Here is a 22,768-nt window from a genome sequence, read left to right on the forward strand (position 1 = left end):
AGAATCTCGTCATAACATAATTGACATCTGTGTCATCTTTCTATGCAGATCAGAGCCGTGTAGCCGCCAGTCCCTCCAGCCATGCACCCAGCACACAGACGGGTGAAGACTCAGATATTGAGCATGAAACACTACCCCCGGAATTCGAGGGTATATTTGCTTTGAATTATATATTTATGCGATTACAAGCTACTAACCAAGAAAGCAGGCTAACAATTTTCTTTTCAAAAACTTCAGGAATGACCCTTGGCGAAGGCATGGCTGTCCTAATAAAGCGTAAGTACTTGATACACAATTGATGTTCACACAGCAAAAGTGTTTTGAGTGTAAAACTACAATGAATTTTATCTCAATTCCACCTTTAGTTATGAAGGAACAGAAGGCCATCCAGTTGCAAACAAGAAGAAGTAAGTACTACATGCACACATTTTCACATATAACAAGTATATTAATTTTAAAAAAATAAAATCAATTCTATAATAAATACACCTAGCAATGGAAGAGCACATGGGGCGTGTGACGCGAAGGATGGAGGCTATAGAGAGGAGGATTGACGGTTTGGAGGCTGCTGTTCTCTCCAGCCGACCTCAGCATCAGGCTCCTCAGCAGGAAGAGGTCCTGCTGAGTCAATGTAAAACAGTGGAGGAGCTGGAGGAGCTAGACAGGAGTCTGGCCCAACCAGAGAGAAAGAACCAAATGGTAATTAATTGGTTATAATTATATATGAAGATGTATGCATGTAATGTGTTTAATTTGAATAATGAAAGTAGACCACATAAGCTTTTCATTTGTTTTCACTTCATTTAATTTGTTTTGTCTTTTTCTAGAAACGTTTCCTGGGAAGCCTGGGTGGGGCGAATCCGGGGGCCGCCGTTCGGCGCATGTTACGCCAGGTGGCTACAAACCAGGTCCTGGGGGAGTACAGCCTGAGGAGGAGGAGGGCAAAAAAGGCCTTCCAGGGCCTGGCCCTGTACAAAGTTGTTACCGGTAAGTTTAACAGGTATTTTTTTACAATTCAGTGTTATGCCAAGTTTGATTGAGGTTTTAAAGTGTAACTTTGTTTAAACTTTCATTTAACTTTCATTTGTAGAGGCCTGCATGCAGAACTACCCGCTAACAACGGTTGCTGACATAGAAGAGTGCATTAGCCATGCACTGAAATTTGCACCGCACAGAAGGTAAATGTAAACTTTAGTCTGTCATATCAATCTCTGAATAGTCACATTAATGAAATTAAATATTGGTACTAAGTTGGATTAAACCGTTTCGTATTCTTTTTAGGCCAGCTCCTCAAGACGGAACAGACTGAACCATATCACCATCAGCACCAGCACCTGCACCCACACCCATTTTTTTATTATTGTAGTAAATTGTATTTTATTCATACTGTTTTTTTGTTTATATTTTATTATTATTGTTTTATTGTAATAAAACCATGCAAATACACCCATTTTTTATGTTTATTCTTGTATTTAACAGTATTGATTTGGTAAACATTCTCGTCCTGCAACATTTGCCATCACTGCTTAGCTCTGAAGTAAATAGTTGTCGTGCATTTTTACAAACTAGAAATATGACAACATTGTGGGAAAGAACCCAAATATGTACCATGTTACTAAAGTGCATAATAACCTTGTTACAGAGAACTGAAACGTTTTGACTTTGGTTCTCTAAAGGTTTGGTTATAACCAAACCAAAATCTACCACTTAAAAACGTTCCCTTTGGTTGTATAGGGGAACCAACACATAATAAACAAGGTTGGGGGAACCTCATGAGAACGTCTAGGGAACCAAATATCTAACCAACTACGTTGTGGGAACCATATGGGAACGGCAAGGGAACCATATGGGACCCACAAACATAACGTTCTGGGAACAAAAATAGGTGTAACCTGCTAACCAAATTAGAACCCAAAAAAAACCAAAAATCAACGTACTCAGAACCTAAAAACAACCAAGGGCTCACGTTCCAGGAACATTCTCGGAACGAAAAATTGTTAGTAGGGCTGCACAGTGTGGTACTTGCACACAGTACTTCTTTTCTTATAGTATAACCTTCTGATATTTTTCTAACAATGTTCATCCTGTGCACAGGATGGGTAATGAATATTGAGTTTAACACCATCAGAATACAAGATTTAAAACCCACAAAGCATGATTTATAGTATCAAAGCTGGCCAAACAGGCATTTTACACACCTAGTGTATGGCTTTGAGTATCCACTGTATAAACAAAGGATATAAGCGTAAGTATACCCAGTGGTCAAAATATGTTAAGTTAAAATCAAGCTTGTAAAAAATGCAATACACTGTTTAGGGTTGGTTAACCATACCTATTAAGTTATTAAACAAGCAGCTTTTGTAGAATGTGTCTACAAAATTGCCTATCAATTTAAAATTGGAAACACGTTGTATACACAGAACAGTATTACCGGACGGTCTGGAAGTTCACACGATTTTATTTAAACTGATTAGTTTTGGACCACTCTGTTGTCGGTACATGGTGTTGATCTGCTGCTCCTGTTGCGTAAACTCTGCCTGGCAGGTCAAGCTGAGGGAATACTGTCCCAATTAAAACCCAATCAGAGACGGTTACGAAGTATTACGTGTTTTGCTACGCTTTCAGCCAATCAGCACTGCTCTTGAAAACATCGACAACCAGTAATATTCAAGAATATTCAACCTTTCACCAAGAGGAAGTCGATGATGTGTATATTTGGTACACCGTTGTGCCGACGCGAACTAAAATTTTCAGCCGGTGGTTGAAGGTGTATTTAGTGTGTGTTTGACAGTCACAGCGCTTCGGCATAGAGCTAACTCAACAGAGATAGCTAACCTGTGAGCTCTACAAGTTAACGGTAACCGGGCTGAAAATCCAGGGTCGGGTTCCCGGGCTCCAAGTTGTCATGTCAGCCAGCCTCCGGCTCTCCAGGCATGGGTGGAAATAGATCGGGGGCTGCATCACCAAATGATGGAGGATTTAACCAGCGATGATCATGGCTGCTGTGACGTTGTGGCGCTACACCAGCGGCCGCCGTGTCCTCGGAGGATGGGGCCCGCTGCTGTGCCTCGTAGTCGGCTCGCTGGTGGCCCTCCTGATGCCCCTTGTCGGCGTCCAGAACCAATGCTGTGCCTCCCTGAAGGGCATTTCTCAGCTTCGCTGCCAGCTGTTGGGGAATTCCCAGCCGTCTCCAGCTGTGCAGTCTACCAGTCTCACCGTCCCTTTCACTGCCCTGGATCTGCTGCCTCAGAGGTCCAAGCCGAGCATAGGTACAGACAGGACGGGGATTAAAGACGTGTCCAGTGTAAACTAAAATAAGAGCATCACGAGTCACGACTCTGACTATATATTATTTGGCTTTAGATAGGTGTAATTTAAATCAATGTTAAAAATTAACAGCAAGCTCACTGTAGTGCTTTGGCAGAACTTCACCATCATTTTAACTCTGGCCTAGTTTATCCACATTTGGACCATGTGTGGTGACCTAAATTGTGTAGGATACAGACATGAAGCAGTTTCAGCACTCCGATTTGGATCCATGTACTCTGGACAGTTTTGGTTCATTATTTGTATCATACCATCATAAAGTTATTTAATCTGGCTTGCTGTATTTGGCTCATTCTAGAGATAAATGTTCTCTGATAGTATCTTTTATAATTATAATGTTACTATTTTCTCCTTTTTGTTGAGACTGTCATTCTGACATCACTTTTGGACTAATTGTTGATCACATAGCTTATCTTTCAATCCCAAAGTAAGCCAAATATTATTGGATACTATAAATACAGCTGCTGGGATTGCAGATTTATTGTTTAAGAAGCCACCTGTAATGAAAACTTCTGGGTATTATATTTTCAATATTGCTTGGCACTGTTTTTGTAAAGACCTGCTGTGCGGCTTTGACCTTCTCTATAGTGTTGTTGACGCTTTGCACCCTGTTCTGATTGCAGAGATGGAGCTGGAGGCCAAAGCGGCGTTGCAGCAGGCTCTAGAAATGAAGAAACTTGGAAAGAGGGAGAAGGCTCACAAGCTGTTAGTGCATGCGCTTAGTATGAACCCAGACTTTGTGGATGCTCTGACGGAGCTAGGGACTATTCTGGAGGAGGAGAAAGATGTCGTCCAGGCAGACCACCTCTACTCAAAGGCCTTGGCCATCTCGCCTTGTAATGAGAGAGCTTTGGTCAGCCGAGACCGAACTCTCCCCTTGGTGGAGGAGATTGACCAACGTTACTTCAGCATTATTGACAGTAAAGTGCGCAGGCTTATGTCCATTCCTAAAGGCAACTCTGTACTCCGTCGAGTGATGGAGGAAACCTACTACCACCACATCTACCACACGGTGGCCATTGAGGGCAACACGCTCACTCTGTCTGAAATCCGTCACATCATTGAGACGCGTTATGCTGTCCCGGGGAAGAGCCTTCAGGAGCAGAACGAAGCCATCGGTGTGGATGCAGCCATGAAGTACATCAACACCACGCTGCTGTCCAGATCAGGAACCATCACTGTCGGCGACATTCTGGAGATTCACAGACGAGTTCTTGGGTATGTGGACCCCGTGGAGGGTGGGAGGCTGCGCACCAGCCAGGTGTTTGTGGGCCACCACATCCCACCCCACCCTCAGGACTTGCAGCGACACATGCAGGAATTGATCCAGTGGCTCAACTGTGACGAGGCCCTGCAGCTGCACCCCGTGGAGTACGCAGCCCTCGCCCACTACAAGCTGGTGTATATTCACCCGTTTGTTGACGGCAACGGACGCACATCACGGCTGCTCATGAACCTCGGTCTCATGCAAGCGAGATACCCACCGATTACTATTCGCAAAGAGCAAAGGGCCGAATATTACGCAGCTCTAGACACAGCCAATGAGGGCGATGTTCGACCCTTCATTCGCTTTATAGCCAAATGTACAGAGATAACGTTGGACACATTGTTGATTTCTACAACAGAGCACGCTGTGGGCCTGCCAGGAGCCGGACAGGACCAGGCCTGTCCCAACTGCAAACAGACCATCCCAGTCCACAACTGAGCTGGAGATGGACCGGAGAAAGGGAGCATGAAAACAATGAGTTTTTAATTTACATCAGAGTACAATTTGCACTTTGACTACTGCTGACATGAAGAAATAATGCTTTGTGTTGAAATAGGATACCCAAAGGATTTCCACTGTAGTCAAGGAGCGTGTGAACATCTGTCTTTTGATATAAAGATGTCTGCTAACACTGTAAAGCACTTTCATGTATTTTATTTATTTTTTTAAATAAAAAAAGTACTCTTTAACTTTCTTTCTCTCGAGGTTGTTTTCAACTATGAATGAAGCTGCGTATTGAAATATGACATACAGACCATTTACAGGACCCGAAATGATGAAGGTAGAAAAATAAAAAAAAGGGGGCATGATTAAATAAAAAAAGGAAAATAAACATTGAGACTCAATAGGCTTTTATTTACCTATATTCCAAATTTAAAATAGAAATGATACAAAACAGCAAAGCACGTGATATAACTGGACATAAAACAGATGACTTCTACAGACTGAAATACTTTAGATTTCTTTCTTTCTTAGATCAGGGCACTGTGGTGAGAGCAATACATACCATCTAAATGAAAATCCAAACAGGTCTTTATCACAAACTATGGTGACCTTTTTTAAGTCTGTATATTGAACACTATGTACACAGAATCGATATCTAAAGTAGACTGATAGACGACTCTTCATCTCATGTGGAAAAACTGCATAGGTTCTTTTCTCTTTTATCAAAGGAGCTGCAGACCTAAATGTGTGTGGTTAACCGTAGCCTCTTCTCAGTTGATAGAATAGATGCATTAACACGTATCCGACTTTGTCTTATTCATGTGAGGCCACCCTTGAATTAAACTAGGTCCGCCCACTTTGAATCACCAAGGTTTCAGATTCAGTTTTACAGTTTTTTTCGCACGTCTGACTTGGAAGTTTCGAGGGACGCATAAAGCAAATATTTTTTATCATCGGTTTTTCAAAAGGTTACTTTGGCGATTGTTTGGGCTACAAGAGAAAGTTGAGAAAATTGTTCCATTTAGAGACACTGAAAATTGAACTCAACGTTTTTTGTTGTTTTTTACTCATTCATTATTACTAAGAGTAATAATGAAACCAGTTTGTGGATTCACAGATAGCAGGGACTGATGGCTAAAGTTAATATTAAATTATTTTTTTTTTTAAAAGGGACTTTTAAAACTTAAAACACAAACACACAAGTCACACGTATCCATCCACCAAAACTCCCAACTCTTCAGGATCTCTTAACTCCTACTTACATGTTTACGCCACGTTTGACCAGATAAACAAAGTGGTTTTTTTTTTCTTCCTTTTTTTTTTACCTCAAGACTCTTCTAGGCCACAACACAAAAATCAAGATGGCATTTAAAACATGCAGTAACTATTAAATGATGCATGAAAACGGATCAACAGCAAACCCTAACAGCCTGGGGCGGCTCTGACTGTAATGAACCCCGCCAACCACTAACTGTTGGAACCTTTAGGCTTACTTCATGGCATCATAATACTGGTGATTATTAGCAGATGGTTACTCATAGACTTACAGAAAATCATAATGATGGCTAGTCTTAATAGCTTAGTACTCGGATCTCTAAATAACTCACGACTAAAGTTCTAGGTCCCTTAAAAAGTCTGGAGAAAATCTTTTTTTGTTGTTGTTGTTTAAATCACTGAAGCACGTCCACTGTATGTACACACACACACACACAAACTATATTACACCATATCTGAACTTTTGCATATACCCCCCCTCCCCTTTAAACAACATTCACAAGTTTGGCTGTTTTGAACATTTTAAAAAAATACACTCCCATAATTGTCTGTCAGATCTCTTAGCAGTACACAACAAAATCAGAGAGCTCAGAACATAAGTCTAACAACTTTAGATACAGTATATGTACACACAAATATGTTACACTTTTTATAAAATAGCCTGACATCCACCTTCAAACACAGTCAGTCACACTGGGGGAAAGTCTTTGTGATGGAGGGCAGGAGTGCAGCGGTTAAGGCAATCTCGCTGAACGGATGATGAGGGCGTGACTGAGGTTAAAGGGACCGCCAGGTAACCGGTTACAGAGAAATCTCCAACACTAATTCTTAAGGACACAAGATGGCTTTCAGTGAGAGGGTTGTCATCATCCTCCCGCTCGCCTCCTCTCACTTATTGAGAAGCATCCTGGCAAAGTCTGAATTTGACAACGGTCTCGTCTCTGCGTTCGCCGCCGCGCTGTCCGTCTCTCGCTCCGCTGCGGTGCCGTTCTCCACTTTGCCGGCGGGTGCCGTTTGGCGGTGCAAAGAACGAGGGAGTAAGGAGAGCTGGGTGCGTCCTCTGCCTCTCCTGGAACAGGAAAAGAAATGCATAATCTTATTGGCAGATTCAGGCCGGAGAACAGAAACACGCCAGGACCGGAGTAGACTTACGATCCGTAGACCTGGCGAGGCATCAACTCTGTCATCGTCCTGCTTGAACCAGGTTTATCGGCCGGGTTTCTACGAGGAGGGTTGCTTATGGCAACGGATATTTTGTTGTCTTCCACGTCAATGCCATCCATTTTCAGGACTGCCTGAGAGGCCTGGACTTCATCTGCAAACTCAACATATGCCAGACCCTGCAGAGCCGCACAGCAACAGAAAGTTAAAGTATCAACAAGAGACGATCCCTTGAATGTGCTCAAAGTGGCTGTCATTTTCTTTTCTTTTTTAAAGGCTAGTTTAACCCAAACACCGAGACAATTGTCTCCTTAATGCCTCACCTTGGGTTTTCCTGAGCGATATGTGACCAGGCGAACCTCTTTGATGGTGCCATGACTTTTGCAAAGTTCCTCCAGCTGCTCTTTGGTGCATGAGAACGGCAGCCCAGAGATGAAGATTTTGTGTTTCTCGATTGATGTATTATATTTAAACACCTGTAAGGACATTAACGTGAGAGTATCACCTACGTTGTCCACTGTCATCTTTCTCACAAGAAAAATCACACCAAGAAAAATCAAGGCATCAGTTTAACAGCAATATCCTTACAATCAAATGGTTGTACTGGATGTATGGTCCAATTATTAATAATCTTAAAAAAAAAAAAAAGTGTGAAATACAATGCAAATCTGCAGACAAAGCATCACTTTTCCTCTAACCTTAAAGTCAGGATTTTTGTTTTTGTCAACACAAGGTGACACAAACATGGGCCTGCCCTCCACCTCCTGCCTGTCCAGCTTCAGGGCTTCGTGAACAGACACAGGGGACTCAAACTGAACATAACCGTAACCTTTGAAGCTTCCTTTGTTGCTGAACACGGGGCGAATCTGTTTGATTGGACCGCAGGTCTGGAACAGTGTCCTGAGCTTCGCCTCTGGCTCCTCCAGAGTGTAAGTCAGGTTGCTGATGAACACACTGGTGTGGTCGTCTCGAAACTCGAGCTTGTCGTCCTTCTGCGTCTGGGCAGCGACTTCAGCTCTTTTAGTGCCCGTTGAAGCAGGCTTGTATCCAGGAGGAGCGTTCTTCCCAAAAAGTCCCGTCTCTGTCTCCATGTACTCATCTGTAGCGGTGTCACCATTTCCTCTGTGCCTTTTAGGAGCTTGTTATAGCGCAGCAAAAAAAAAAAGAAAAAAAGAAAAGAAAAAGGAAAATGAGAAAGAGTACATTCTACGCAAATACAAAAAAAGTCCAATCTTTCAAACTGTATCTTACCAGAGTCCTCGTTCCATTCATCCTGATAGTCATCGTGTTCTGCTCTCCTCTTCTCCCCTGCTCGACCTCCTTTCTGGACCTTCTTCTGAACTTTCTTGTCTGCTTTGACCTTCCGTCGCTGCTCAAATCTTTCCTCCTCTTGGCGAGCCAAGTTGGCTTCTTTCACAGCCGCCTGACGGACAGGCAGAAACTGGTTACATAAGCCAAACGATACACCTGCCCAGTATAGCGCGCAAGTGTGCTGCTACCTTTGCCCGTTGCTCATTAACTCTGTTCAGCCGCGTCTCCGTCTTCTGCACTGCCGTGTCCCAGTCCTCTAACGAACCTGCACGAGGACAGTCGTTTTCAATTGTTCAACCGCTGTCATCTAATCGTGCAAATATGTGCAAAGTGAAGGGGCAAAAGAAAAAAACACGGAAAACACATACTGCAGCACGTGGCTGCACCACCAAGCGGGGACTGTTAAACGAGACAGGAAGACAACTGGTGCGTTTTCCCTTAAGAGTCACAACAGTGGTAAAATGAACTCCCTGCTGTCCAAGTAAGAAAACTATCACTAGCCTGGCAATGCCGACTTGGTCTGTTGTGTGAAATTAAATCTCATGCAGATACTAAGACTAGTATTATCAAACGCCGGCACAGACTGAGAGCGGAGTGTCCAACAGCAAAGAGCAGCTTTCGCCTTAATTGCTGCCAACGAGCTGCTAAACTTTGATAACATGTTTCCAACGATCTTACATCTAAAGCCACGATGAGCTGCATCAGTGACACTTTAGAGCTGATGGGGCTGATAAAGTGAATGCAACATTATTGTTAATGTGAGTTAATTTGCCATATTCATTACAGAGTAGTACCTGTAATTGAAGTTATCATTTATTGCCTTTCAATTGACATAATATGGCGTCGCTGCTTCTTGTCCCCACATCCAGATGTAACGCTGAGCGTGTGTGGATTGTATATGTGAAAAATGGTTTTATTGGCATGTGCAAAAATCACTATGTTTCAGTCAGTGTAAATGATTCAATGACCATCGACTGGTAAAACTGAAAACTATGGGGTTGGAAACGTTCAAATTTGCATCGCAACACAAAATACAGACGCACGCTTAAATGGAAGTATTCTTTAGCTCAGTGTTCTCCTCAATCTTTAGGACGAGACTTACCTTCTACCCTCTCAAAGGTGAGCAGGACTTCACACACGTGTTCTGGGTAGTCTGAGGTGCACTGCACTGCTCTGTGGAGAGCCTTTCGGCAGTGAGTCGAGTCCCCATAAGACCTAGGGAATATGGGTTTTTGAGACTGGTCTCCAAGGCATTTACACTTGACCTCAATTAATGTATTTTGAGAAACAGACCTTTCAAGGTTATAGTATTCCAACCACATGTTAGCATATTTGGCGTTCCCTTTGGTCATGATACTATCCCACAGTTCTCTGGCTTTCTGCATGTTCTTGCAGTGGAGGGCCTGGAAAGGAAATATGGACACTGTGAGCTGTGTACTACACATAGAAAAGGAAGCCGCTTGTCACTAAAACAAAAAGGACATGCACCTTTTCATTGTCTACTTAACAAAAAATAAAATAAAAGGGAGCATATTGCCGCCTGCAGCTGGAGTCCATCAGTAACTGGCACTTTACATCTGAACACCATATTTAGCTCGATTCTGCTGCAGTCACTTCAAGTTTGTCAGCGTATTTCAGTTCATCGCTCATTTCACCATGCTGAATGTTTCCACTCTCACAATTCACACTGCTGCCTCAAACAGCCATCGTGGTAACTTTGCTCACCTCTATCCTCGCCCAAATCTGCATGATGACACACGAGGGATCTCCACTTTCACCAAACCCTGCAGTTACACGAGACGGTGAGTAATATGAAGAGCAAAGCGAAAGGCCCACACAAACAAACAAAGAGAAATCCACCTACTCTCTTCAACGTCTTGTTTCATGTAGTCAAGAGACCGAGAGAAGGCCCCTCGTAACTCCTCTAACTCTTTACTTGATTCTGTTGAAAAAAGAAAGGAAAAAAAAATTATTATTTAAAGTTTTTTTTAATTCAAAAACAAAAACAAAAAAAAAAAAACAGTAACAAAGTGTTTTTGACACATAACTCTTCTCACCTTTACTGAAATCCACACGTCGTCTCAGGTAGTCGAGGTATGCCTGCCAAATGTCCACATAGTCGGTGGCTTGAATGAAGCCAGCATTCAGCGCCTTCTCAAAAACATCTGCTGGGGAATTAGAAAAGAAAACAGATCCAACAAATGACTCAAAGGTGCGAGAGACATTTCCACAGGAGAGCTCCGTCATCAACATATTCACCGGAGTTACAATTCCTCTACGTTTTTTTCCAGTTCTTTACATCACTCTGGAAACACCACATATGAATCTACCGCCGTAATATTCGCCATACGTCAAAAGTAGAGTATTTCACGGTTGTTACCCGACACGGTGTGATGGTCGGCTCCGTGCCGCTCCAGAGCCAGCAGGTAGCTCTTCCACAGACCCATGGTCCAGGGGCAGTTCCTGACACCACGCTCATGAGTGGACAGAACCATGTCTTTGATCTTCAGCTGACGGTCCTTCAGAGCCAAGAGACAGCAATTAATATGGTGCTCGAAATTTAAACCAGCTACAATTTGACGAGTTGCTTCTATAAGCAAGAAACCCATTGTGTCGTGACTGCAGAGCGGATTCATATTTGCAAACATCAAGTCAAACCCTCAAAGATGAAACATGACATGAAAAAAAAGAAAACATAACTAATCTAACGACACTGCAACCACGTGAAAGCCAAAACAGTAAAGATATCTCTAACTGAACTGTTACTGTTTGGCAAATTGATTACCAACGCGATCTGATCGTTCAGGTTTAGCATTGAAAAAAAGTCTGAAAATACAGAATACACCTCAAGAGCCATGAGTCCATCGTAGAAAAGCCGGCTTTTATACATCATCATTAGTTCAGCACAAGTGTTTACAACGGTGGTTTAGCCCTTGCAAAATTTGCTGAGTAAGAGCGGGTCAGACTGGGAGGCGACGGCGCGCGAAACAAAATTCAACAGGACACAAAATTATAGTCTGACTGGAACCACGACAAACACTGACCGATACTCACAAGATACGTGGAGTATTTTGCCCACATGTCTGGTACCAGGCAGTTCTCCGCCAGAGTCCGCTCATATGTTATCTGGATCCGTGCTGGGTCGCCCTCCTTTAGTTCAAAGTCGATGTAGGCCTGATATTCTGCCAGCTTAGGAGGCTCTGCCACCAGCTGCCGCGAGATAAGAGCAGGCAAGATGTGATGGATTGCAAACTACATGCAGATGGTTCAAAGAGACTGAAGAGAACAAATTTTATGAAATCAAGTCAGTTACCAGTGCCTCCTCAAAAGGTCTGCATTTCGCCATCTGCAGCAAAGCCTTTTTGTACTGATGATTGACGGTTTCAGGCACTCCATGCTCTGCCCACTCCTCGTACTCTGCATAGGTGGCTTCCATGTCTACAAAGCAACAGATCGTCTTAAAATCATTTTCTGACACCGTTTTTAACTGTTGCAGGAAAGTAATAACGTATGCCGCTTAATCTCTGTCCCACATTTATTGTACAGGAGAGAATTTTAGAGATGAAACGGGTCTCAAACATGTCAAACTGTTCTCCAAACAGGACACTTCTAAACCATCTGGCTATCTCCTGCAATTCAAAATCTGTATGGCACATGAGGAGTCACACTGGTGCGCTCGTGCCTTGTCGTAAATGATAACATCATCTTATTTATCCATCTTTTTATTACATTTTTATTTAATGGACCAATTATCAGTTGTTCAGGGGATGGGTGACATAAGGCCCCACAAAAGGAAAATGGCCCATTTTTACACCAATCCATCTGGAGGGAGGAGTCACCATACTCACCCATTAAGGGGACAGCCAGCTGGCGGCGAAACAGTGTATGGATTCGCTCAAGCTGAGTGTTCCGCAGCTCCTGCTCCTCGCGACTGGGAACCCTGCCAGGGGGAGGCTGAGAGCACAGGCAGCGGAGAGAACACTGTTGAAATTTGGCCTATTTCACCCCAAAAAAATCCCATGAATTCATCTGAGCTTTAAAAGGATTTGGATTCAGTTTGAGTCAAGAAATATTTCTGATGCAGAATCATGCTGCGACACAGTATTAAGATGCACCGGTATTGCCTCGAACTACAACGTAGTCATCTGACAGGATGCAACGAAACCATTTTTCTAAATCTAAATCTAAAACTATCAATTTTTTTCTAAATAGCCTCAGTCAACATGGCCATTTCTATGGCATGTGAACACCAGCAAAGGATTTAAAAGAGTGTCTGACTCCTAAGAGCATCTAAACAACTGATAGAAACACAAACCTGCACCGTGGACAGAATGGCGTTCTCAAACTCTCTGTATGCTTCCCACACCGTCTGTCCCTTGGTCATGTGAAGCCCCACAGCTGTCACGGCTCTCTCAAAGATGGCTCTTGCCTTATCTATCCCACCTGGCATGCCCATGCCACCGATTGAGTACTGGGCATATTCAAGCCAGATGTCTGGACCTGTGTAAAAAGGTCACAGAGTTGAATGCCGAGAACACGTGATTCCTGAGGATCAGATCTGGGCAGTGACAGTGGGAGGGTGCACTCACAGATGTAGTCTTTTACAGCTCTCTCAAAAAGGTCATATACTTTCTCTCGGTTAGACTCCTCCTCAGTCAGACGGATTTCATCCTTGAGCCAGTCCAGCCAGATTTCTGCAGCAAATTAAAACATTTAAAAAAAGAATTTTTAGTTGCAAATATTGCAGAGCTGCTGATTCCTCTGACTCCACAGGTGTATTAAGTATGAACCGACCTTCAGTAAGGGGGAAAAGCTCGCTCATCTTCTGCCTCGCTTTTCGCAGACGTGAAAGTTCTCCCTCCTGCTTAAGAAGTTTGATAAGATCCACGTGGCAGTTGTAGTCAAAAGCATTGATTGACAGCTATGGGGGGGAAAATGACAAAGAGGAGAGGAACTGATATGCTGAACAATACAATTAAATACATTTCAAGTAACTCACGGTTGTATTCAATGATGGTAATTCTTTAGAACGGCAATTGACAATCCATTTGGCTTATAATTTGATGTGAGAACCATCTCCTTATGCAACAAACAATATCCTTTCTTATTTGGCTTAGTTGACCATTTAAGAGACCAGTGAACAGTAAATGCTGTTTCTCTGTTCATCTGACTTGTGGCTCTGCCCCATAACGGTAATGAAAAAATTAGTTAATTGGCATGTAACAGACTTCAGTCCCCTTTTCTCATTTCCCAGAGTGCACATCATGAAGTCCTCTACTCACAACTAAGTATATCTCTTTCTGACATGAAAGTTAAGGAGAGGTCATGAGGAAACAGGGGGTCAGAGTGACAGACATTTAGCAAATTGAGACACATTTGCCTCAGAGCCATTATTCTAAACAGATGCCAATACAATATGAGATGTAAAATAAAGTCGCAACATCTCTCCATTGTTTGATATCTAGCTCAGCCGTGTATCATATGAACAGTCAGGTTAGCATCAACAATGTAGGATTATGTGTCATGCCCTCTTTTACATCATATGTCAAAAACATTTCTGCAGAGGATATGCCCACGTATCCTTGCCTACAGCTCTACCTGCAAGACTCCCGATTCCTCAATCCTCTGTCCTCCAGGTGCTTTTAGGAACCGAGGCACAGGCAGGAGCTTAGGAGCCTAAACTCTCCTCTGCAAAAGGAAAACCTCCTCCAAACTGTAGTCTACACACTGAATATGACATGTCTCGATTATACTTTTGATGATGCAACAACTTCGATCTGTCAGTGAGAAGTTGATCTACAGAGAGCTCGCTTATAACATTTTCTGTCAGTCAGATCACTTCCACCAAAACAAGTGCTCTCCCAGCTCTGTTTAGCATTGGGCATCCTAGCAAATTGCAAATTGTTTTATTCTTATTTTACCTCTACCTGACAGTTAAGGATTAAGGGAACGCAAGATGGAGATAGGTCTGACCATGTCAAGCTATTAAAAAGTAAGCAAACATGCATACCAACACATACCAACATAGACAACAATCAGACCATGTGTGTGTGTATACAGATCTATCTATCTATGTGTGCAATAGTTGTTGCTAGATTTACCTGTTAAATTAGCAACTGAGGTGTATCATAAATTAAGTAAATAAGTAAACAGAATTTATTATATCTCTGCTAAATTTTGAAAAGTGATGGTATAAGACGTGATGCATGAAGTTTCGTGTGAGACCCAATGAACAATACGTACTCTCCACTTTTACTCTTTGCTCACTCTTAAAGCTTTAATGCAAACATGATCAGAGATGCCAAAAAAAGGCGCGTGACGTGAGACAAGCCGTTAGCAATACAAATTAGCATGAGCTAATCACGACAGCTATATTAGTGACGTCGTATAATAATGCCCGTATTAAACTGCTTTAGGTTAACAGCTGTAAACACAACGTTATACACCGTTTCTACCAAACCCACAGGACCTGAGCAGCTCACGCTCTTAAAGCAGTGGTCTCCTCGTAGCTCACTGTGTTATTACCACCCATTCATTCTCATTAGCTCCTCTGCTAACGTTGGTTAACCGAGCTTGGCAGGATTGTTGGCTAATTACCTGCTCCTCCAACCGTTGTATCTCGGCTTCATTTTCTTTCTCATCCTCCGACGAATCGTCATCTTCGTCGTCTGAATTTTCTACACCCATGCCCTCCTCGTCATCTTCGTTCGATTCCATTTCTCTCTCCTCCATCCCCGCTTCTTCCTCTTCCATATCTTGCCACTGCGTTTGCTCTGCGTTGCTTGGCGCTGCCATGTTGGAAAGGCTGTCTGCCTGGTAACAACCTAACAAGACAGCACTGTGACGAGAGGCGGGGCATTTAACGCAACTCTGAGAGTGTAGAGACGCATATTAGTCGCTAGTGGGGGCTAATTCCTTATGAAAGCTCATTTCCCCCCTGTTTGTCAACAAAAAGCTGTCGTCCTCCCCGTTCGTGCTCACTCGTTGACTTCCGGTCACAGAGGTGTTGGAACATGGCGATGCTTTCCTTACGAAAGTCAGCGTCCTTGCTGTTATTTAGCAGAGGGTTGTTGAGGCCGGAGCTGAATGCGCTTTGCTCATATCACAAAAAGGTAAACGACCTAAAAGTTCTTTTTAAACCAACAGTTAGCTTCGAGTTGTGTCTGGCTTTCACAAGTAGGTGTGGCGAACTTTACCAGTAGCGTCCTGTCCTGCTAGCTTACCCCTTAAAACAGAGCATTAATATAGGTTTACTTGTTTTTCACTTTCCCGAAGGTGGTGGACCATTATGAAAACCCGAGAAATGTGGGCTCTCTGGACAAGAAGTCCAAAAATGTGGGGACAGGACTTGTGGGTGCACCAGCCTGTGGTGATGTAATGAAACTACAGGTAAACTCGGGGGTCAACATCACGGGTTACGAGACTGCTTATCAAAGCTTTACACACCAGACATGTTAAACAGTATTTGGCTGCATGTTGTTTCCAGATCCAAGTTGATGAAAATGGAAAGATAGTGGATGCGAAATTCAAAACATTCGGCTGCGGATCAGCCATTGCCTCCAGTTCTCTGGCAACAGAGTGGGTGAAAGGGAAGTCTGTAAGTTCGGACCACACAGACACCATTGAATGACAGGTTCTCTGAATTGTTTGTTTGTGGAGGGCCGGATTGATCTGCTTTCATCCTGCAGGTTGACGAAGCTCTGAAGATTAAGAATACAGACATTGCCAAAGAACTCTGCCTTCCTCCAGTCAAGCTTCACTGCTCTAGTAAGTTCAGGGAATATATTGTTATGTAAAACAGAAACTTACAGATGAGTGACAAGTTATAGGGGGACAAAAAAGAGTCCTTTGATTTCTGACATAGACAGCACAAGCTCCAGTGGAGGGATGAACATCATTCTTTTAGATTGTACCTAGTTAGCCGAGCCTTTTAACACCTCCTGGTGTAATTATTTTAAATAGCCTATATTGTGCAACAAATACTGAAGTATAGTTACACAAATGTATTAACAACTTGGATATTCTTATGATTCCATATTTACTGAAGAAGGATTGTGTCTCTCTCGCATATCGGCACACAAATTATTCTGTCAGCCTGCATCTGATGAACATGTCAATTAAATGTACCAAACTGTCCAGAACTAGTAGCTCAAATACAAATCAGTCCCCATAACCTAAATTATAGGTATATAAAATTCGGAACCCCTAAACCTGCTCAGTAAGTCAGGCCTTGAATGAAATCTCACCCATCCTCTGTGAAATAGCTGGTAATTTGCTAAAATGTTTTTCCCATTGCTCTTAAATTTGGGATTTTTCCAACATTAGGACACATCTTCCATTGAAATAAAACAAAAATCCAACATAGTGATTTCCTAGTTGTCTTATGAAGTTTACTTATATGACAGTTTTTCCTGGAGTTGATTTATGCTCATGGTGTCTCTAAAATATGTTCTTCTTGTTTTCTTTCAGTGCTCGCAGAAGATGCCATAAAAGCAGCGCTCTCAGACTACAGACTAAAACAAGACGAGAACGAGGAACGTGCCAAAGCCAGCAATTAAGATGTTATTTACTGTCCATTAAGGGATATTTTATTGATATATTGGTAAGAAATGTCTCGCAGCAGTGCAGTGAGAGGTGAATTACTACATCAGGTAGTTCTGGGATTCCTGTAAACTTTTCACGGGGCTGAGGCGCCACGTGTTAATGCATTTAATGGATTTATTTAGATTCGGATGATGAGAAAGGTTGTTGAGTTGGGAGTCCAGGATGAACACAGATCATTTTAAGGGAATTAAATGCTTTGCATTTATTCTTTACACTTAAAAATAAAGCATTAGTAAATGAAATGAGGTGCGTTTGTTTTTGTATATTCTTTTTGGCTTTGAGGCTTTACTTGGTTCAGTTATAATGCAGTTTAAGTCTGTAGCTAAAGTACATATACAAAAATGATCCATGAAACTGTGTATGACTTTTGATTTTCACAAATTAAATTATTCAGAACCTACTCTGTGTGTGTCTGTGTGTAGATGTCATCCACCAGACCCTAGATCCGCTGGGGCCACCCTCTGCTGGCGCACAAGTACCTTTTTTAGCACAAGCAGCGCTGCCAGCATTAGGAGAGCCATAAGTACGCACAACACAGCAAGCAGAGAGAAGATCGCTGCAGAGTGCTGCTGAGTGAAAAGCTGTGTGTTGAGAGTAGGTGAAAGTTCGTCTCTGTTTGTCGACAGCCAAGGTCGTGTCCCCTCAGCAGGGGTTGTATTACTGTGAGGATATGGAGCGGTTATGTTTTCTCTGCATCTTTGTTCCTCTTCAGGGAAAGAAGTAGTTGTTTTTAAGTGGGTCTGGCTTACGGTATGAGTTTTATTTAGGGATAAACACTCTTCATAGGTGAGAGTCTCCAAAGAGTAGTGCAAGACGCGAGTCTTGGGAAGGTCTTTAATATTACGAGCTTCAGAAACAGTGGTTTCTTTCGATAGTTTCTGCAACCAGTCTCCCAAATCCCTCTTGTTTTCATATGAGATTTGGTCTGTTGGCATCACTGTCACAGCAAAGTTGGGAACAAGTGGATGTTTCCTTTCATTTGGCTTTAGGACACGAGGACAAATGGACATGACAGAAAGGTTCAGTAGCAGACGGTGAGCAAAATGGACAGGCTCTTTGCACACCAGATCTGACGCCATCTTGAGTCTGCCGCTCAGCAGCCAGCGATAAAGATACAAAATGTCGCACTCGCACACCCACAGGTTGTTGGTGAGGTCCACAGATCTGAGACTGGGCAGGCTGTCGAAGGTGTTCTCTGGCACTGAGCGCAGGCAGTTGCTGTTGATCTTCAAGACCTGCAGGTTGACCAAGGTGGACAGTGAGGGCAGGTCCAGGGAAGAGATGCAGTTTGCTGAGAGGTCTAAATGTGTCACTGATGGAGGGAGATTCAGGGGAAGGCCTGTCAGCTTATTTCCCTTCAGTGTCAGGACCTGCAGCTTGTTAAGACCCAGCAGAGCCCCAGGCTGGATGGCACGGATGCGGTTGTCCTCCAGATCTAGACGAGTTAGGTTTCTCAGCTGCCTCAGGGCACCTGAGGTGATATAAGTGATGCGGTTCTCCTGTAGCAGCAGGGACTCCAGACTGGGAGGCAGGCCACGAGGAAAGCGGTCCAGCAGGTTGTGGCTGAGGCTGAGCTCCTGCAGGCCGGAGAAGCGCCAGAGCAGGTGGTCCACATTACAAAGCTGGTTTCTGGCCACAGATAGAGCAGACGTGTTGAGAGGGACAGAGCGAGGGAGTGACCTCAGACCCAGCGACTCACACAGAACCAAAAATCCTAGACGAGGACAACAGCAGCCAGGGGGACAGGGAGACATCACAAAGCAGGCTAGGGGACAGATGCACAGAGCGAGGAGGACATCACATCTGCACCAAAGCATGACTCACTGTGAAGAGTAAAGGAGGAGGGACGAGCCCATTAGACACATCCAGGAGGAAGCACACCCCACTTTAACTAAAAGAGGGTGTCCTCCTACTTTATAAAAAGGCAGCTTTATAAATAGTTTTACGTTATAGCTGATTGGCCTTTTAGGGTTGTTGAAGATTAAAGGTGATCATTTCCTTTATTCTGACAAAATCTTACCTTGCTCCACGTCTCAAAAAATGTATTTTCGTTTACAGCACAGGGAAGGGATCAACTACGGAAAGGACGTCTTCTTTCTTTAGCACAGTTGAAAAAGACCTTTGACAAATCATGTCCCTTTAGTTTTTGTCCTAAACACACTTCTAACAGCCACACAGAGTCTTTGGAAATGTGAATGTTAAGGCATGGATCCAGCTGGCAGGGGACTGGCTGTCTGTAATCATAGTCCGCGGATCACCTTCTCATCACTTAAAGAAACGGTGGAGGGAAGATGTTGGAAATTTGCAACTACATTAGCACACTCATTATTATACATGGGCTGCTGCAGGATAAGGTTCAGAATAGGCTACAGAACTGGAATTCTTCTATCTGGCAAAAACGGACGGACAATAAGGCCACCTCGTCAATGCAATTCAACACAGCTGACATTATGAAATGTGTCTTTTAATCATAACCACAATCTTTTCTTGAACCTAACAAGGTTTTTTTTGTTGCTTAAACCTAACCAAACAGCAGCATAAAACTGAAAATTTGAAAAACAAACTAAATCAGTTTGCAGAAAGTTGCTGTAAATGGGATTTTAGCCAATGTATTTACAGCTGTTAATTTACAGCCACCACAGCTTGATTACTCGCAGTACAGAATTATAATCTCCTCCCATCACAGAGTGCCACAGGTTTTTTGCCATGTAACTGATAGGTCAGTCAAAACATTTTAACATAGTAATATTTTATTTTTAAAGGGATATGATTGACTTGCCAGCAAGAGATTTTTTTTTTTTCCCGCAACCCAAAAGTTTCTCTTATCACTGAGTTTATCAGGCAATTATCAACAATCAACAATGTCTAAATCCCTCACAAGATTCAGCTAAACTTACCATTCTTCTGCTCCTGTTAGATCTGCTCCTCCGAAGGGATGGGCAGCACCGTGTCACTGTTTTTACATGATCCACCCTCACTAAAGATAACCGCCGCTGTTCAGAATTCCAGGCCGATGCTCATTAAACTTTAATGAGTGCCTTAAGGTGCTGTATTACCTATTCTAGATCCTCTTCACCATTCACACCGATTGAGAGGCCTTCACGTTTGTCAGTGGAAGAAAGGGGGGAAAAAAACAGTGAAAAGATAAAGGCGCTCAGCCAGATTTTTGCTCGTCAGGAGCCCTGTGTGTTCGCTCATCTGAGGCCACCAAAGGTCAAGAAATGGTGACACTCGTGAACTGGCCCTGTGAGAGGGTACGTTGCCCTGCCACGCCCCCTATCATCTGTTTCGAGGAGTGAAAGTAAAGGGGTAGTATTTTCTAGAATTATTTAGCACCTCGCTGACAAAAGAGCAGGGAATCTGACCTGAGCGTGAGCCTCTGTCGGGGCTCACATATCAGCGCAGCGCTGGAGTTGCTGTTCTGCTTTGTCGTATTTAATCTTTGACAGTCTGACCTGTCAAGATTTAAATCAACTTTTTCCTTCTCCTCAGCTCCAGACTTGAGTGTCAAATCAAATCAAATTTATTTGTGTAGCACATTTCATGTACAAAACAATTCAAAGTGCTTTACATAAAATAAAAGCATTGCAGCAGGGAGTGTAAGAAGCATTGAAAATACATAAAAGAATATAAAGAGAAACAAATAAGATCATTTAAATGAATTTAAAAACAAGCAACAGTCCAGATAAACTAAAAGATACTGTGCAGATTTCATGCATAGACACATGAGAAAAGAAATGTTTTTAACCTGGATTTAAAAATGTCCTCATTTGATGAAAGTTTAATCTCCACTGGCAGTTTGTTCCACTTGTTTGCAGCATAACAGCTAAATGCTGCTTCTCCATGTTTAGTCTGGACTCTGGACTGGACCAGCTGACCTGAGTCCTTGGATCTAAGAGCTCTGCTGGGTTTATATTCTCTGAACACATCACAGATGTATTTTGGGCCTAAACCGTTCTGGGATTTGTAAACCATCAGCAGGCTTTTAAAATCTATTCTGTGACTGACTGGAAGCCAGTGTAAAGATTTTAAAGCTGCTGTGATGTGTTCAGATTTCTTTGTCCGGGTTAAAAGTCCCGAGTACCTTCCTCTCTCATCCTGTTTGGGTGGCGGGAGTGCTGCCAGTGGCCTTTACAAGGACAATCAGGATACTGAGGGGGAGTTACTGTTGTGTTTGCAAGTCCTGAATTAGAGGATGGCTTTGTTCTTATCACAGAGCACATATCGAGCATCTTATATTTGGGTAATTACCCTAAAATAGTTAGGCATGATTCTCGAGTGGATGCAGCTCGAAATTACAGATTTCCAGTCGAGCATAATGTGCATGTAGAGAACATCCTTTATTTTTGGGATCTCGCCCTTTTCTAATTTTAGGTTTCCTCAGGGCTGTATTTGTGTTTCATTTGGCCCCGCTTCTACCACCTCACTGCTGCATTTACAAGGATGACAGAGGCACGTCTACCAATGGTTTTATTAAACATAAGCAAAACAAAACTGTCACTTTGTAAACAAGGCAGCCGTCAAAGAGGAGCGACATCTGCGGACATCAATCTGAGGTTGAGCGGGGGAAAAAAAAAAAAAAGTGCTTTAACATGACAAAACCACGGTCCATAAAAACATAGAAACAGTACATTGAGTTTAGATGCTCACAAACTGTCACAAATTGTCACAAACTGGAGTAATGGGACAGGAAGTTGGAGAGTTTCATTATCTTCTGAGTAATTCGGAGGCAAATCAAATGGGATCACTACATCAAGCTTTGGTTTAGTTCTTTTGCATCCCGCCTCATGTACAACTGTGAAACCGGCCAACCAGATGTCCCTGAACTCAACTTCATGACTACTTCTAAATCTTTACATTAAGAATAAAAAGCAGAATTAATCTCATACATATGTATTATTTCATAAAAAGTAATAAAAGAAAATAATGATAATTGAAACCTGACCCATAACATTATTTCACCAATATACCTGCTGCTGATGCGCTTTCCATTTGGAGGCAGATTAGAATTGTAAACCAAATAAATAAAAGCAGAGATAGAATAATAAAGATATGTTTGCTTCGATTCGGGCACCTGAAAATAAAATGGCTGCAAATTCTCATGTTGGCTTTTCAGTTTGGTGAATCGGTTTATGAAAGAAAATACAATTCAACAGAAAACAGAAATAAAAAAGTAAATACGAGAGTAAATAGAAAAAGATTTGCTACTTATCAAGTAACGTTTACTGGCATTTCACTTTGCTCCACTTGCAGCTCCAAAGATTTTGTTCTAACTGGCTGATTCAGCTATAAGGCTCATAGCTGCTTGAAAACGATACAGCAGGACACACTCAGGAGGTTCCTCTGGTCAATAGATCTCTGTATTTTGAACTTTTCTTT

The 22,768-nt window shown here is 42.7% G+C and overlaps 3 protein-coding genes across 4 annotated transcripts; 2 read left to right on the forward strand and 1 right to left on the reverse strand.

Moving 5' to 3' along the window:
• Positions 1-2,702: 2,702 nt before the first annotated feature.
• ficd (FIC domain protein adenylyltransferase) lies at positions 2,703-5,283 on the forward strand. Its single transcript, XM_075467986.1, has 2 exons — positions 2,703-3,269; positions 3,951-5,283. Exons 1-2 carry the CDS (start codon positions 2,990-2,992, stop codon positions 5,030-5,032), a joined length of 1,362 nt encoding a protein of 453 aa, XP_075324101.1. The 5' UTR covers positions 2,703-2,989; the 3' UTR covers positions 5,033-5,283.
• Positions 5,284-5,428: 145 nt separating this feature from the next.
• sart3 (spliceosome associated factor 3, U4/U6 recycling protein) lies at positions 5,429-15,625 on the reverse strand. Of its 2 annotated transcripts, none has more exons than XM_075467985.1 (19): positions 15,383-15,625; positions 13,580-13,706; positions 13,375-13,479; positions 13,101-13,285; positions 12,634-12,739; positions 12,099-12,223; positions 11,840-11,995; positions 11,166-11,304; positions 10,843-10,950; positions 10,650-10,727; positions 10,511-10,569; positions 10,079-10,188; positions 9,888-10,000; positions 8,974-9,050; positions 8,726-8,897; positions 8,173-8,612; positions 7,798-7,950; positions 7,466-7,653; positions 5,429-7,382 (listed from the first exon to the last, which is right to left on the reverse strand). In XM_075467985.1, exons 1-19 carry the CDS (start codon positions 15,578-15,580, stop codon positions 7,202-7,204), a joined length of 2,820 nt encoding a protein of 939 aa, XP_075324100.1. In that variant the 5' UTR covers positions 15,581-15,625; the 3' UTR covers positions 5,429-7,201. The 2 variants fall into 2 exon arrangements, with proteins under 2 accessions (XP_075324100.1, XP_075324099.1); XM_075467984.1 differs by having other exon boundaries at positions 10,843-10,953.
• A 121-nt stretch (positions 15,626-15,746) lies between these two features.
• On the forward strand, positions 15,747-17,789 carry iscua (iron-sulfur cluster assembly enzyme a). The gene is made up of 5 exons (XM_075467987.1): positions 15,747-15,897; positions 16,061-16,174; positions 16,272-16,382; positions 16,474-16,552; positions 17,255-17,789. The coding sequence occupies exons 1-5, from the start codon at positions 15,799-15,801 to the stop codon at positions 17,341-17,343; spliced, it is 492 nt and encodes a 163-aa protein (XP_075324102.1). The 5' UTR covers positions 15,747-15,798; the 3' UTR covers positions 17,344-17,789.
• Positions 17,790-22,768: the final 4,979 nt, after the last annotated feature.

Source organism: Odontesthes bonariensis, chromosome 6 (genome assembly GCF_027942865.1).
Source record: "Odontesthes bonariensis isolate fOdoBon6 chromosome 6, fOdoBon6.hap1, whole genome shotgun sequence".
NCBI lineage: Eukaryota > Metazoa > Chordata > Actinopteri > Atheriniformes > Atherinopsidae > Odontesthes > Odontesthes bonariensis.